Below are 17321 nucleotides of genomic sequence, written 5' to 3'. Positions count from 1 at the left end.
GCTGTGATTCAGACTTCCTCAGCAAATCCAACGGCAAGGAAATTTAATAACAGTTTTTGTCCTTTAAGAATAGTTTTTGTCCAAAGATTGGAATCCACCCACTTATTTACTCTGATCAGCCAGTGACCTCCGAACTTTGTTTTTTCATTGTTCATTTTCTATTCGCCTGGGGCACTGGAAATGTTTTAGCTTTTCCAGATGCTGTTTTTCTAATTGGGTGATACAGTGGCTAGAGTCACGACTCTTGGATATACATTCAGAGTTCCTTGCCTATGGGACAAGGTTCACTGTCGCAAATTCTAACCAAGTAGTTCGTTCTTTGTAATTCAGACTCAGTTGCTGCCCTGTTGGTCTTTTTTCTTTTGGGTGAATTTAGAATTCAGTTTCTCACCCTCTGAAGCCCTAACTGAAAAGAAACTGATGACCCATTCTCCATGGCAAACCCTCCTTGGGAAACTCTCACAAGGAACTGGGCATTGTATGTAAAGCTTGTACTTGAGTGACACGTTTGTATTTCATATGCAATAGAAATTGAGCCCACTTGCAGATTTTAATAGGGCCACTCTTTCTGGTAAGACCACACTCTTCCTATCCGCCCCCCAACTCATTGACTCTCCCTCCTCCCCACCCCCATCTGCTGTTGTGTGTGCCCAAATCTTTTTTCACTACCTTCACACCCTGTCATCTTCAGGGGCAAAAATGATGCCAGTATAATGTAAAGACATCTTAGAACAACTGAAACCAACGGTATAAAATTGAAAATTTTGACAGTACTAATCTGGGGAGACAAATTATATTCAGGGGTAGCTATGAAATGTGCTATCTGAATTGGCAAAAAGTATTTTTCAAAGCAGGTTACCAGAACACAATGTGACGAGGAAATCCCACTGATTTTCACTTTCTTTCTGGCTTGTTGGTTTCACTAAATGCTTAAATAAGAATATAATTACAATATTTCTAAATGATTGTGCAAATGCTCTGAAGCTTGACTATATGCCTCCCACCACTCACAGTAATACAAGTGGTATATATCTAGTAGGTTACCCATTAAACGACTGTGACAGATCGTATTTCTGGTTAATTGTTAGTTCCTTACGACCCTAGACTTCGCTTGTGTATTTAATAACACCATCTGCTGTCTAGGGTAGCAACACTACCTTTTTACATAAGGATTACTGTTCTTACTTCGTAAACAAAAGTGCTCAATCTGAGGTGTTGAAACTCTACCATAGAATTATTTAAATTATACTACCTACGGAAAGCTTAAAGAAAAAAAAAAAAACTAACTTTCTTCTCTATCCTGGTTTTATTGGCTTCAACCAAAATATCATAATTTATATACCATAATAAAAGGATAAAAAAAGATTTACAAGTTGTATTCTTGGTCTGCGAAATGAAATGTTTTCAAAGAACTCTGTCTCTGTGACGCCTGTCTTGTTTCTCTTCTTCCAGACTAGTTTCTCATTGTATATGATCTCTGGGAAATTTCCCAATAAACCAGACAGTTAAAAAAAAAATTCTCACAAAATTAAATGAGATGAGACTTTTTTTTTTTTTCCCCCATCACCCAAGATCATGCCTCTCGGTTTCGGGGCATGTTGAGAATCCCGCTGGTTCGTAAGAACTATGAAAACATCTATTATAACAAAACATGTAGTCCACAAAAAGGCAAATGCAGACAGGGTTTGAAGTCAGCTACCTTTGGGTCCCACAGATAGTGGTGCCTGTTAAGTGACCTCTTGGTGGTCGGGGTGAGGGAGATGCGGAAGGGCAGAGCGTTGACATGCAATTGCACCAGGCCTGTGCTGTACACTGTACTAATTTAGAGTAATTCTGCAATCCATGAATCAGAATTTCCTAAAAACAGAAGGGCTCTGTGGAGTGGCAGAACTGGCTCCCATCTAACGTACATTTCCTGCGTGAGGGGGAAAAACAGCACCTTTCTGAGTCGGGAGAAGGAAACTCCATTCACTTGGTCATGCATTTATTTGTTTCTTAATCCATTGCCAGCCTTCATGCAAAAAGGAGCTGAAGTGAATGAAATTACTGTGTAGTTTTATTAGGGAAATGACAGCTCCTTAATGGTGAAAATTTTCTCACAGTCGTGACACTGTTAAGAATCAGGAATGAGCACTCGAGAAGAAAGCACTGGAGGTAACGTGTGTCTGATTTTGAAGCCAGTGGCTTTTGTTAGGAACTGCGACAAGGCCAACAGACCCGACCACGATCAATAAGCCCAGCACTCACACACAGCTAACTGTAGCTAAATAAAATACGGACACGCCACAGAGTGTTGTTGTGTTGTTTTGTTTTGTTTTAAATTACTTGGAACCAGAAAGGTTGGCCTGGCTACCCACCGCATGAAAATAATCAAGAGGTCGTTTGCCAACAGAAAACAACTTCAGAAGTACGGAATGTGGAATTCTGAGCCTAAACCACTTGACGGCATCCCAAAAAGGCATGTCCTGACATGTTTTCAGTCTAAGAGGACTTCAGCATTCCAGGCTTTTAAAAGAATGTCTCTTATTACAGCTACAAGGAGCTGCTGATGCTATTCCACACTCTGAATTCAAGGAATCTGGAAGTCTAATCCTGGAACACTCATTTTAAAATACATCGAGAAAGCTTTATATGAAAAGTAAAGTATATTTGGCCCTCTTTTTGTTTTTGGAGAATAGTTGAAATGAAACAAACCCCACACATGAGTGCCTCCCCATCATTTTTGAAAAACACAGAATTTTTAAAACTTCCTTCAAGTTTTCCCCTAATCAGACCCAAAGGAGCAAAAGTCATGTAGAAGGTTACGAATGTAACATTTCACCATGGTTGACAAAGTCACAACAAATTTCAAAACATCAGAATTGTTTGAATTGACTCTCATAACATCCTTTATGAATTCAGTACGTAGCCAGCAAAGCAGCCGCACTGCTATTAAGCAGTAGAATCCTAGGTGAGAATACAAAAAAAAAAAACCTCAAAACAAGTTTCCACATCCTCCTGACCTATTCAGCCGAATGCCTGCCGGTGTATGAAACTGTTTTTGTTTGTTTGTTTCTACAACGGAGGGCCTCTTGAGTCATCTGAAAGCCCCGTAGATAGTAAATCTTTGCCCATTTATGTAGATATATGCAAAATCGGGCAGTCTCATGGGGACAGAGAATTGGCGCAAATATTTTCCATAATCCCTGTGACACTGTAGTTGGGCATATTAATGCTGATACAGATGTTTTGCCCTGGCTGATTTAAACTAAGTATAGACGGTGGTTTAGACACTCCTAGTCTGGGATACAAGCCGGCACCAAGCAGACATGTTCTCAGATGATTTGATGAGCTGGTAGCCATTTAACCTCACGACTTTATTTGGGTGGCACAATTGCTCCAAAATAATGGGCAGGCATTTCCTGGTAGTTTTTCTGCATTGTTTTGTAGGGTCAGAAGAATGTTGGGCTTGGGGTTTGTCAAGTTCGCCTGTATTCCCATTACCCCCATCCACTACAGGATGGGTCAGAACAGAACTGACATCAAGGCTGCACCCTCTCTTCCACTCCAGAAAAAAACACTGGCCCCAGAGCATCCAAGGGACCTGCCTCAGGTCAGATGCCTGGTGTATGATGAGGACCTAGTGTCCCTGAGTGATCTCCTGTGTAGATAGTCATATGTATGTAAAAAAGAAGCTAGGAAGAAAATATAAATTGGAGGTAGCCCACCAGTGGGCTAAAGAAAGAACTGCAGTTTGGGAAACCAGAATTCTAGCTATTAACTGCACAGTTTCTTTGTTTCAAGGCAAATTCCTTACTGTCTTGGTGCCTCCGTTGCCAAATTCATAAAGTGAACAGAATGAATTGAGGTTCTTAGGTATTGTTAAGAATAATGACTTGGCTGGGTGCTGAGGCTCTTGCCTGTAGTCCCAGCAACTCAGGAGGCTGAGGTGGGAGGATCTCTTGAGCCCAGGAGTTCCAGGTGGCAGGGAGCTATGATCGTACCACTGCACTCCAGCCTGGGCGACGGAGCAAGACCCCATCTCAAAAAATAAATAAATAAATAAAAAATAAATAACATAATGAATGAATTGGCCTGATAATGCAAAGATAGGTAGATAGAATAAAACCAGCCTGACAAGTGGTTAAAATCTAGCTACCTGTTAAATGCTAAAAGCTAACCTCCCTCAGGAAGTTCACATGTGTGTACTTCCCAGGCATGTTTCAGAACCAACTTCCTTACTCAGGAATTTGCTTGAAGGGCTGGGAGTCTTGCCAGCAAGTCCATCAAAGTTCATTTGTATTTGCATTTGAGCCGTCTGTGACAAGCTTTTTAGTAAACACACCATATTTAGGTAGTCACTTTAGGGAATCACTAAAGTCTCTTGCTGGGGCTCAGACCTAGGCTGTCTGCTTCATAGAAATATGTTTTCTTCTTCCTTGAATGAACTGCAGTTCTGGGTGTGAATCTCAATTCTCTCAATGGTTTTGCACTCTGCCCAGCAAGAAGATTAATATCTCTTTGGGTAGGTGGGCACAGGAATGTTTGTGCATACAAAAATCCACTCCAACCTAAAAAATTGCAGTCCACAGTCTTTTTTTAACTTTCCTTCCTTCTGCAGGGAGCTCTATCTCTCTTATCTATTAAAACTGACCACCCTCCCCCCCCAAAAAAAAGTGGTAGAGAAAGAATTTTATTGTTACATGTTTAGATCTTTGAGAGACATCATTGAAATATGCACTACATACATAAAATAATTGTTTTAAATAAAAGCCCTACTTTTTTTTTTTTTTTTTTTGCTAAGCATGCTTGATTAAAATGAGTCACCAGAATAGATTATTGAAACTCCATCGGTAGAGGCCCAATTTTCCTGCTAAATAGCATTCTTTTGCAAAATATAGTTTCATCTTGTCAAGAGAAAGTCAGTCCGGTTCATATCGGCTGTATTTTATGTCATAAGAAATACGACGAACAATAACAATGAAAGCTCATTTGAATAAGTTATGATAATTTTGTATCCCATTGCTCCTTTCTAACCATGAAATGTTACACAATATGTTGTTTCACACTTTTTCTTTTCAGTGCGCTGTATGTCTGAGTGTAAAGTAGTCAGGGTTGGAGTCCTACAGTTGGAATTAAACGATTTCATGAGTTTTTCTTCTGTTTTTAAGAAAATAGGTCACAAAGAGTTGGAGGTGCAGTATTCCAATTTGGTGATTACTAGAACCATATCATCAGCCAACTAATTGAATCTTTTGTCCTAACACTAACATCAGTTTTTATCTAAGGTTCATAAAGACCAGCGCAAAATGATAAGTCCCACGTAGACGTGGTGTCATAGCAACTGTGCCTCACCTCTATCATCCCTATCTGTTCTGAATGTCTTACTTTTTTTTGGATTGAATGTCCTGTGAACTATACTACAATTTTTCTTATTCCTATAAATATAGGTATGGATAAGCAAATCTTAACACTCTTTTTGTTAACACTCACGAATGTTAACACTCTTCTGCTAGGCCCCTAAACTGTGCTGACATAATTTTTAAAAATGCAAGATGCAATTAGAATGTTCTCGACTACATCCTTAGACAACAGGACTCATACCTGGATTTCAGTTATGACACTCGCTTCTAATGTGACTTAATCACTTAATCTTTTAATACCTCAGATTTTTAGTCTTTGAAAAGGATGACAAGATAATAGAATTAATGTCCAGAATATCTTTTATGTGTCCATATGAAAGATATAATAAATACCATGCTATCATATTATTCTTTAACCTTTAGAATTGCTATATGATTCAATTTTCCCAGTTCCCATACTACTGAATGTGTATGTAGGAAATGTGCATTTTTAAGTAAGAAAGCTAATGAGAGGAAATTCACCATTTTAATATTTTCAAACGTCCGTTAATTCCTTGTTTTGTTAGCATCTTCTTACTGATGCTTTTTAAGGGATTTTAGTGGGTATCTTAAATATAAATTAAACCCACATCCACATATTATTTCAGAAAAGTACGTTTCACTCTGCTCTTTCCAAAAAGCCAATAGGAGGATTCTGGCATCAAATGGCTGTTGAATCCCTTCCAGTTCTACAAATTTCCTTGCAGACTGAGCAAGTGTGTGACCTCAATCTCTCCTTTGTCTGTTTTGCCTGTTTCTCACTTAGCTCTTTAAATCCTGACACAGTAAGTAGTTAACCTTCACGAAAACCCCAAATTTTGCTCTAAATGGGGATCTATACATATGTTAACACACAGGCTGGTGACTAACAGCTTCTGTGTATAATATGTGGATGATTAAGAGCTCCTGTGATTTTATTTGGCCTGATTCTTAGACCTGCCACAGAGAGTTTATCTCCTCCACATGCAAAAGTCTCTTTAATATCTGAATGCTCTCTGTGCACAGGGGAGGTAGGCTACAGGGAGAGGTCAAAGAGAGGGAAAGTATTTCTAAAAAAGAATATTTGCAATTTGAAAAACAGTGGAATCGTCTCATAAAATGCAATTACTTAGAAGAAATGCTCTTGTATCAGTTATAGAAGGTTCATTAATGCCACGATGCTCCCGTAGTATGTGTAGATGTGTTCATATAAACAAATGGGTTCAAATATGTAACTTTTTTTTTCTAAGCAGAAAAGCCTTGAATATTACATGTGCTCTTCTAGTCTTACGGCACTTTTGCCCAAGTACAAGGAGCCTGTGATGATGTTCACAGAAATCCAAATGAAATGAGGCTGCATTTTTTTTCTCCTTGAAATACACCAAGGTCAGAGTTTAAGAGGCTTGAGCATGGCTGCAATATCATGCTATTTAAATAAGCTGCACTCTAAAGAATGAAGGCTGTGATTCTATGTCTGGATACAGGGTGAAACCCATGAACTCAGCAGTCCCTAGGAATACCATCTATCTCCTGGACAGTATCTATAAGCTGTCCTTCCTGCAGCTACGCGCCCTGGGGGTAAAGTTCTGTTAGAGGCCTTCTGATAGGAATAGATTCTTGACACTGTCCTGTAGACTGTCAGTACAGGAGCTGTGTTAGCAAGAGCTGCTTGACTGGAGTAAGCTCTGGGGACCAGGTTCAGATTTTAGATGTTTAATGCTCACACAGTGGAAGTCCATGTATATCTCAGTGTGGGAAGGTCACAATTGTTCTACCTCTTGAGCTATGGCTTGGAATTGCTCCCTTAGGTTTGCCTTAAGAGCCAATTCCCTTATTCCTGCTTTTTTATAGCATCATACTGAATGGGTTTCCTTTTACTCCTATACTGTGATTTTTATTTTAAAAAAAAATCTCAGAAATTAGAACTGGAAAGGACTGTTGGTTTGTCTAGTCTCAGCAGGGGTACTCCCCATAGAATATTTCCTTTAGTTCTTAGGACAAATTGCAACATTTCAGCACTCTGGTTAAAAGCCAACCTCAGCCCGCTGCTTCACGGACACTTGGCGTGCCTATCCATATACAAATGTGTAGGAGCACACTGCAGCCAACCCAGTAACCTTGACTCTGAGTTGCAAAGATGATCATAATTCTCTTCTGAGAGGACCTGGAGCCTTAAGCAAGAGGGCAGAGTCTACGTGACTAAAGCATACCAACTTCCTCTTTCATAAGTCATCACATGATGAACTACAATTACAATTCCTGCCTTGTCTCTGTGAATTGCAGACGCATTGCCTCACCCTAGAAACCCTGCTCCTGTGTGTGGAGGAGGCGGCTGTAACTGCTGCAGCAGCCGCTTTGGAAGGGATCCAACTCCAGTCTGTGCCGGGAGGGCGGGCGGTGGGTGGAAGACAAAAACAAAGCTATGTTTACTTAGCATACATCGATAATGCTGCTTCAGAGCTACATGAAAGGCCAGGCAGCAGGAAAGACTTTTGATACAATATAAGGAATTGCTGCCCTGGATCCAGGGCCAGCCTTAACTCCCTTGATCCCAGATCCTTTTAGGGCAGGCGAGCCCAGAGCTAAAATAGCCTTTCCATTTTCCAGCGGGCATTTCATTAGGGAAGTTACAACTTAGTTTCGACATTAAACTGGCAGTGTAACATAAGAAGGAAAGGCTCTTCTTTTGGAGAAGAAAAGCTCTGTTCTACAAAGATCCTTACGTAGTATCTCTCAAAGCCGAATGTGTATCTCTAATTCTATTTTGGGATGGAGTGGCAGGCTCTCCCTCGAGTATGACAATGCCTGCTTGCAGGTAAATGAGTATAATTAGGCCACGGCTCTGATGGCCAGTTGTGTTTTCTTTTAACATGTTTCACTCAGTGCTCAGTGGGGCCATCTCTTGAGGGTGTCGAGATGGCTCATCTCTCTGCAGCACAAAGACTGGGCTTTATCCCCTTTGGGCAATGGGCAGTGGGCCCGGTGGGTGAAGTCACATGCTGGAATGACTATCACAGGGTCTCCAAGGAGGTTGACCAGAAAGACAGGTCCAGAAGGAGATGCCAGACAGCAAGGGCCACGAGTGACCAAACCTGCTGGCACCAGCTGCTCCCTGGAGAGGTCCCAACAGGCCCCATTCTCCCAGCTTGAAGAGGGTGAGGCAGGATTGCAATTGCAGGGCAAGATCCGGGAACAGATGGGGAGACTTTTAAAGCAGACGCACCTACTCTGGAAATCCCCAAGAGAAGAAATTCAAGGTTAGCTTGTAAAAACATTTAGGTCTGGCATTACGTTTTCTGTGCCATTTTTGAACAGGTTTTTTTTTTTTTTTTTTTTCATGTGCTTTAAGCAGCTCCCTCCACTGTTTCTCTAAGGGTGTTTTTCCTCTTCCTTGTGGTTAATCCTTTGAAGCAACCTGGCATTTTAAATAGCAACAACTAGAGAAAAACGTCAGCAGGATTTTTTTCTCTCCACCTACCAATCCAGTTGTAGGAAAGATAATATAATTAGTACCCTGTTCTTCCCACACTTAACCAGCTCATTCCAGTCTCAGGGGAGAGATGTGGGCCTGTGTTCCCAACAAAAGCAGCTCGAGAGGCCGCCCTTACAGAGCAGAAGTGTCAAAGTCTCCACTGAGAGCGACTAAGCCCGCGTCGATTCGTCATTGAGACTAACGACCAGCCCAGAGTGAGTTACCATAACACACACCAGCTCCTCCTCCCGATAAAAGTGTGAAACTCAAGTGTTCAACTCAGTATAGGCAGAGGCTGCGGCTGCCAATAGCAGCTGAGGGCCCCGCCGGCTGGGTGCACGGCTGCACCCCACCTTCCCGCCAGGTGGGTCTGCACCCAGCGTGGCTAAGCCCGGCCCGGTTGGCGGCAGGGGCGCAGGTCCGCCCCCCGCCAGCGGCCCGCCCTGCGCGGCGGCCGCCAGCCAGCCAGCCGGCCGGCCGGCCGCCCCCACGGGCCGCGGGCACCGCGCGGAGGCGAGCAGGCCCCGCCACAGATTGCGCCCGCGCCCGCCAGCCCAAGTTCGGGCCGGGGGGCGGGGCCTGGGCGGGGCCGCAGACCCGCCGTGGAGGCGGCGCCTGCGCCGTGACGCGGCCGCGCTGGCCGTAGACCCCGGATCCCTGGAATGTGCGTTCGTCCAACTAGGCCCCAGTGCCAGCGGCGCCGAGGCACGTCCGCGCGGAGCCTGCGCACTAGCGGCGGCGGCTGCCCGCGGCTCCGCGCCCACGTCACGCGCCCGCCGCGCGGACCTACATAAGGCGCCGGGCTGCTCGCGCCGCGAGGCTCGGGCTCGGGGGCGCGCGGGGGGGCTGAGGGCGCCGGTGTCCGTTAACTGCCGTTTCGAGCGCGCTGTGGAAAATGCACGGGCCAGCTGGCGGCGTGTGGACACGGCCCTGGGCTTGGGAACGTTCGCTCTTCCAGTCAGCGACCCTTAAAGGGACAGGCGGGGCATGTGTCCTTCACAAGACATGCAAGCGCAAAGCACCACTGAGGGAGTTCGTGCTCCCGTGCCCAACAGCGGGCTTTCATGTGTCACTCCTAATAACACCACAGCTGGGAACCGCCCTGGCTCTATAATCCCCATCGTCAAGAGACTGACGGAAACCAAACTACAAAGTGGCCTTGTGTTTTTGAAAAAAAGAAACTACTTTTAGCAAGATGTGGCCCTTAAGGACATGGGAGGAAAAAAATCCTGACAGGGAGTGGATAGAACTGGGTTGGGGAGCGAAGTGAAGGAAAGCGGAGGAAAGGTGCACGACCACTTTGCACCGCAGTCACACCGAGGCCGGCGGCGCTGACCGCGGACGGGCGACGAGAAGCCGGTTCTCCCGGCGGCTCCTTTTGCGCTCAGGGCGAGGGGGAGGGTGCGCGCGCGCGCGCGCGCGCGCGCGCGGGAGGGCGGGCGCGCGCGGGAGGGGAGGGGGCCCGCGCAGGCGCCGTGCGAGGCTGTCGAAGAATCAAGTCTGTAGAAGTGGAGCGGCCGCGGCGGCAGCAGCAGCAGCTACGGTGGCGGCGGAGGTGAGGCGGGCTGGGCTCTGACGCGGGCGCTGGAGAGCGGCGACGCCAGGAGCTGTAAGAGAGCGGCGGAGCGACCTGGGGCCCGCGTCGTGTCCGAGCTCCACGCCGCCCGGCCGCCGCCTCCCCGGCGCGGCATGCCCCGCCGCTCGGGCTGAGCCTGCCCCGGCGGCCGCCCCCCGCCCCCCGCCTCCCCGCCCCCCGCCCCGCACTCCGTGCCGGCCGCCGCCGCGACCTGCTGCGCTACCCCGCGCCCGCGCGGCCCGTCTTCGCCCCGGTCTGGAGGCCCGCCGCGGCCCCGGCCGAGCCCCTGCCGCCGCGCCCGCAGCCCCGCCGCGCCGCGCCTCCCGCCCGCGCCCGCGCCGGCCGGGGGGACCTGCTGCCGCGGCTGCAGCCCCTCGCCCCGCGCCCGCCGCCCCTCGTGCACCGGGGGCGCTGCGCGGGCGCCGAGCCTTCGCGGGCTTTGCCGCCGCCGCCACCGCCTTTGCGGCCGCCGCCGCCGCTGGTGGGGGAGACGCGGGGTTGGGGGGGGAGGAGGGCGCGCGTGGTGCCGGCGGGGGGCGGCGGCGCCCCCTCCTCCTCCTCCTCCGGCGCCGCGGGCTCCTCGGACATGGCTGCGGCGGTGGCGGTGGCGGCCGCGTCCCGGCGGCAGTCGTGCTACCTGTGTGACCTGCCCCGCATGCCCTGGGCCATGATCTGGGACTTCACCGAGCCCGTGTGCCGCGGCTGCGTCAACTACGAGGGCGCCGACCGCGTTGAGTTCGTCATCGAGACGGCGCGGCAGCTCAAGCGGGCGCACGGCTGCTTCCCGGAGGGCCGCTCCCCGCCTGGCGCCGCGGCCCCGGCCGCCGCCAAGCCGCCGCCGCTGTCGGCCAAGGACATCCTCCTGCAGCAGCAGCAGCTCGGCCACGGGGGCCCCGAGGCGGCCCCTCGCGCGCCGCAGGCCCTGGAGCGCTACCCACTGGCGGCCGCGGCCGAGCGGCCCCCGCGCCTCGGCTCTGACTTCGGCGGTAGCCGCCCGGCCGCGGGCCTGGCCCAGCCTCCGACGCCGCAGCCGCCGCCGGTGAACGGCATCTTGGTGCCCAACGGCTTCTCCAAGCTGGAGGAGCCGCCCGAGCTCAACCGCCAGAGCCCGAACCCGCGGCGCGGCCACGCCGTGCCGCCCACCCTGGTGCCGCTCATGAACGGCTCGGCCACGCCGCTGCCCGCCGCGCTCAGCCTCAGCGGCCGCGCCGCCGCCTCGCTGGCCGCGGTGTCTGGAGCCGCGGCCGCCGGCCTGGGCTCCGCGCAGCCCGCCGACCTGGGCGCCCACAAGCGGCCGGCGTCCGTGTCGAGCAGCGCGGCGGCGGAGCACGAGCAGCGCGAGGCGGCCGCCAAGGAGAAGCAGCCGCCGCCGCCCGCGCACCGAGGCCCGGCAGACAGCCTGGCCACTGCGGCGGGGGCCGCGGAGCTGGGTGCCGAAGGGGCGAGCAAAGGCCGCGGGCCTGGAGAGCAGGACTGGGTCAACAGGCCCAAGACCGTGCGCGACACGTTGCTGGCGCTGCACCAGCACGGCCACTCGGGGCCCTTCGAGAGCAAGTTTAAGAAGGAGCCGGCCCTGACTGCAGGCAGGTTGTTGGGTTTCGAGGCCAACGGGGCCAACGGGTCTAAAGCAGGTAGGGGCGGCTGTGGAGTGAGGGGGTCTAGGGGCGAAAGGGGGACGGAGAGCAGAGGAGGGGTGGTTCTTTCCATTCACCATTTTACCAAAGCCCAGAAACAACAAACACCCAACTTCCTGATCTGCCTGAGGCGGAACCAGTGCTCAGTGGTAACGTGTTCATGTGCTGAAGCAGCATAACAGAGATGAGTCAGACTGGGCTGATAGGCACTGACACGGGGTTTTCCTTTCCCAGCACATTCTTGGATGGGAGCGTGAGGGCACCAGTCACCTTTTAACCTATTGAGGGACATTAACAGTCACATGCGCAGTTCAAACCGGGGTACATGCATGCAGGTGTGGAAACAGGCACTTCTGTGCGAGCCATTTTCTGTGGCTTGGTTTTCTTTTAAATCATTGTGTTGCCTCAGCCCCAGAAGTCTAAGGATTTTAAGCTGCATGTGCACTTAAAACTCGTATCAGTATTTTATGTATGTGCTTTTAGAGAGTAGGAATTCTGTGAAGAGTTTTGTGTTGCATTAGTAAGAGAAGGTTCTTTTGTAGTGCACCTTCATTTATCTCCCTTTTTTCCTTTTATTTCTTTGTTTTTTCCAGTTGCAAGAACAGCAAGGAAAAGGAAGCCTTCCCCAGAACCAGAAGGTGAAGTCGGGCCCCCTAAGATCAATGGAGAGGCCCAGCCATGGCTGTCCACATCCACAGAAGGGCTCAAGATCCCCATGACTCCTACGTCGTCTTTTGTGTCTCCACCACCACCCACTGCCTCACCTCATTCCAACCGGACCACACCGCCTGAAGCGGCCCAGAATGGCCAGTCCCCCATGGCAGCCCTGATCTTAGTAGCAGACAATGCAGGGGGCAGTCATGCCTCGAAAGATGCCAACCAGGTTCACTCCACTACCAGGAGGAATAGCAACAGTCCGCCCTCTCCGTCCTCTATGAACCAAAGAAGGCTGGGCCCCAGAGAGGTGGGAGGCCAGGGGGCAGGCAGCACGGGAGGACTGGAGTCGGTGCACCCTGCCAGCCTCCCGGACTCCTCTCTGGCGGCCAGTGCCCCCCTGTGCTGCACCCTCTGCCACGAGCGGCTGGAGGACACCCACTTTGTGCAGTGCCCATCCGTCCCTTCGCACAAGTTCTGCTTCCCTTGCTCCAGACAAAGCATCAAACAGCAGGGAGCTAGTGGAGAGGTCTATTGTCCCAGTGGGGAAAAATGCCCTCTTGTGGGCTCCAATGTCCCCTGGGCCTTTATGCAGGGGGAAATTGCAACCATCCTTGCTGGAGATGTGAAAGTGAAAAAAGAGAGAGACTCGTGACTTTCCGGTTTCAGAAAAACCCAATGATTACCTTTAATTAAAACTGCTTGAATTGTATATATATCTCCATATATATATATATCCAAGACAAGGGAAATGTAGACTTCATAAACATGGCTGTATAATTTTGATTTTTTTTGAATACATTGTGTTTCTATATTTTTTTGACGACAAAAGGTATGTACTTATAAAGGCATTTTTTTTTCTTTTGTTAACGTTATTAGCATATCTTTGTGCTTTATTATCCTGGTGACAGTTACTGTTCTATGTAGGCTGTGACTTGCACTGCTTTTTTAGAGCACTTGGCAAATCAGAAATGCTTCTAGCTGTATTTGTATGCACTTATTTTAAAAAGAAAAAAAAAGCCAAATACATTTTCTGACATTGTAAGATTGCCTTACTGTCTGTTATTCCCTATTGCTGGCCCCTTTCTCAGGCCGGAGGCCAACTGGTGGAGAAGGAAAGGAAATGAGTGAAGGGGCACTGTTGTCAAGTGGGCATGCCACTGGGATATGTCACCAGGTTTACCGTGAAACGTCCTCTCAGAGGAATAGGAGAATAGGTTTTGAATCTCTATTTTGTTCTTAAAGTTAAGTTCTTGGGATATCAATGACTGTCTGAGAGGTGCTGCTGGGAGATTTTCAGGATTGTGTAGTCTTGTTGGGGGGTACTTTTTTTTTTTTTTTAAAGACAAAGTTGACCGCTGTTCACTGTCCACGTGATCAGTTGTAAGATTACAATGCTGCATGCTAGTTGGTTACATAAGACACGATTCCAGCGATGGAAGGCGGTTATAATGGATGGTGGTGTGTACAAGATGGCACTGCCATCTCTGAGCAGAGCCTGGCTCTGCAGCGCCACTTCGTCTTTTTCAACACCCTAGAGCTCTGTTTGTTGTTGCTGTTGTCCTTTCCTTTGAAAGAGTTGCAAGAGAAGTTACAGTCCGGGTGAACTTGGAGATTGTGGGATTGGTTTTGTTTCTGTTTTGTGTTTTGTTTTGTTTTTTATCATTTACCTGTAGTGCTATTGCTGTTGATACTATCACCTACACCCCGTTTCTAGTGAGTGCTAAATACAGTATGGTACAATGACAGTAACAGCCGCATGGCGCTGCCAGGACTGCCCGTGGGCATATCAGTGACAGCCCAAATGTGGGTGGAGGAAACCTGTAATTTCCTTCTTACATGTGTTTGAAATACCAAGTGAATAATACTGTTCTTCTGGAAAAAAATGATAAACTAGTGAAAATTAAAGAAATTAAGGGTTTTATAGTAGACCCCACCTCTCAAAACTATTTTTAGAAGCCTTTTGTAAACTAATTTCTTTTGATCGCTATTTTGCATCAGTAAAATGATTTTTTTAAGCCAATAAATCATCAGTTATTAGAAATAGTTGTCTCACAGTGATACTGGTTTTTCTGTTGTGCTGTTATGATTTAACATTGACAGGAACACTATTTTAAATCCTTATGTTCAGGTGTTTGTAACTTGGCCTTTTAATTAGGCTGAACGATGGCTTCAAGGTCTACTACAATTTATGTGTATGGTTCACAGCCTAGCTTCTAGTTTAATTTGAAAGTACAGATTGTTACCAACTTTGGATTCTTTTTTAGTTATGTGTTTGTCTTTTTTAAATTGCTCAAAATATTTTTTCATGGTCAAGTTACTATCACACTTGAAAATCAGATACTGCACCAAATACAGTATTTTTTTGTAGTGTTTTTAATGAGTGCACCTACCATTATTAATGCTGTGGGAATTCATGTTACCGGCCATTGTTATATTACAAACAGACTTGCATGATTAACCAGTTTGTTGTTACACTTTTTTTTTTTTTTTAAATTGGAGTATATATGACTCAGATCAGACTGGTCTCTCTTATGTGAATGCACACATGCAGAAACACAAAGTCGATTTTACATGCCCGTAGAGACATTTGTAAAGAATTCAACTATTATGGTCTGTTGTATAAATGTGTATCTAGGCACTTTATTATAACTGGAATTTGACCTCATAGATGTTACAACCCTGATCAGTCATTTGACCCAGTTTGTGATAGCTGTCTGTATGTTTTGCAATCTTAATACAGATAAGCTTTCCAAAAAGATTAATAAAGAACCATCCTGCTGTTTTGGATAAGTCTATCCAGCTGTGGAAAAGGCAACCTATGGTTTCTCTGTGCTGGTGTTTAAGGGGGAGAGTATGAACAGCTTTAAAGGGCTGTGTATTGCGGTTACTACTATTAAAAAATAAGATCTGCCCGAGTCTGACTGGCCCTCGGGTGGCCTTCGTGGAAGGCTTGTAGCTGGAAAGTGTTGATCTGCGTTATTTTTCTGGCATTCTTTTAAGTTAAAAAGTTAACGTTGGGACATGGGTTTGATCTTTTTGTTGTACCTTGATGACAGTGCAGAGATTCTCCACAGCTGGATAAAAATGTCAGAAAGCTACTTACTGTACATGGGCAGTATCAGATTTCAAATCCTAATATTTCAGCTGTGCTTTTAATACTCAAAATATTAGGGGATGGGGTGTCGAAGCTTTCCCTTTTTTGCTTTACCAATTTATAGAATTTAACAGATGTACTGTCTTTCATGTGGCCTCACATATAAAGTTATGAGAACGTACACATGGTTTACAACTTTTACTATATACCTTTCCTTGGCCACCAAGTATTTTAAAAGTGTGCCACCTTTTAACCTTTACTTTTTTTTTAAGTTGAAGGTGATAACTTTTTCTATATATGATGAAACTCATGTCAACTGAAGTGAGTGTAATCTCAGATATCAACATTATTATATTTTAAAATCACGCTATGGAAATATCACCTGCATTCTGTCATTTGTCAGATTTACAGTACCTTTTTTTTTTCTTTAACTTTTAGCATTAAATAAAAATAAAATTGGGAGCACTGAACATTTTCTGAGGCCTTTTTTAATTTTTAAAAGTAAGCTTAGAGTGGCTATTGTTTTAATCACCAATGGCAGCGTGACTAAAGGATGTGTGGGTTTGGGGTTGGGGTTTGCCTGGAAATGCAGGAGATAAAACACATGGAAGAAAAAGGCAACTGATGGTAGAAAAAAGAAGACGTAGGGGCTGGGGAAAGGGCAACTGGACTGGGGAAACAGATAAAAGCTGAACAAAGTACAGCTAGAAAGCACTTGTTTATTTTTCAACTAGCAGTAGAGCCAGCTATTCCAATAGTAGATTGGAAGGAGAAGATAGTGACGACATTGAAAAGACTGTCAAGACCTAGAGCTTTGGTGAAACAGCCATGGCCAGAGGAAATGCGTTGAAGACAAAAGGAAGAAAAAAAAAAAGCCCTACACTTTGGAAAGCTTTGGAATGAAGTGAGAGCTAAAGTCATGTGTGAGCTTTATTGATATCCTGGAACCTACATTTATAAATAGAAATAAAAGGCAGAAAGCACTCACATACATTTGAAAACTACTGTCTGTTATCACATAGTAGTTTCCTAGATGTTGCAGCTTTTATTCTTTATTGATCAATGGCTTGGCAGACTTCTCTGTGAAAGGAAGTTGTGAAACTCGTAAAGAGTTTTAGGGAAAAATACACATAGACTTACATGTTTCAAATTAAATAGCAACAGTGAATGTGTACTTGAACATATTCACATTAGGGGTGGTCGAGTAAGTAGGGGGCCCATGATTACATATCTTTTAATAGTTTTTTTTCATCAGTAGTAGTCAATTTAAGGTAGTTTTCAAGAAACCATATTCTTAGTAAGTTATAGATTATAACATAGCATGATTTTTCATTTAATAATTAGGTTAAAAGAAATAGGTTAAACTATTAATCAGTTTTTATTTTTTAACTTGAAAGTGGTGTTTTATTTTTAGTGAAATTTAAAATAGTGCAGCTTGCAGAAGTCATTTTAAAAATTTCGCAACCCTCCTCCCAAAGATAAACTTTAATGATTGCATTCAGTTTTCAGTTAAAAAAATAAACCAGAC

General features: G+C 46.5%; 1 protein-coding gene across 2 annotated transcripts; it reads left to right on the top strand.

Moving 5' to 3' along the window:
* Positions 1-10292: 10292 nt before the first annotated feature.
* IRF2BP2 (interferon regulatory factor 2 binding protein 2) lies at positions 10293-16263 on the top strand. 2 transcript variants are annotated; one of them, XM_069484557.1, is made up of 2 exons: positions 10293-12039; positions 12636-16263. In XM_069484557.1, the coding sequence occupies exons 1-2, from the start codon at positions 10995-10997 to the stop codon at positions 13349-13351; spliced, it is 1761 nt and encodes a 586-aa protein (XP_069340658.1). In that variant the 5' UTR covers positions 10293-10994; the 3' UTR covers positions 13352-16263. The 2 variants fall into 2 exon arrangements, with proteins under 2 accessions (XP_069340658.1, XP_069340659.1); XM_069484558.1 differs by having other exon boundaries at positions 10938-11991.
* Positions 16264-17321: the final 1058 nt, after the last annotated feature.

The sequence above is a fragment of the Eulemur rufifrons genome, chromosome 11, assembly GCF_041146395.1.
Source record: "Eulemur rufifrons isolate Redbay chromosome 11, OSU_ERuf_1, whole genome shotgun sequence".
Lineage (NCBI taxonomy): Eukaryota > Metazoa > Chordata > Mammalia > Primates > Lemuridae > Eulemur > Eulemur rufifrons.
This window is presented reverse-complemented; position numbering and strand designations above follow the sequence as displayed.

Coding starts and splice junctions, on each gene's coding strand:
- IRF2BP2 (XM_069484557.1), top strand. CDS start 10,995: ATGGCTGCGGCGGTGGCGGTGGCGGCCGCGTCCCGGCGGCAGTCGTGC. Junction 12,040..12,635: donor GGCCAACGGGTCTAAAGCAG/GTAGGGGCGGCT, acceptor TGTTTTTTCCAG/TTGCAAGAACAGCAAGGAAA.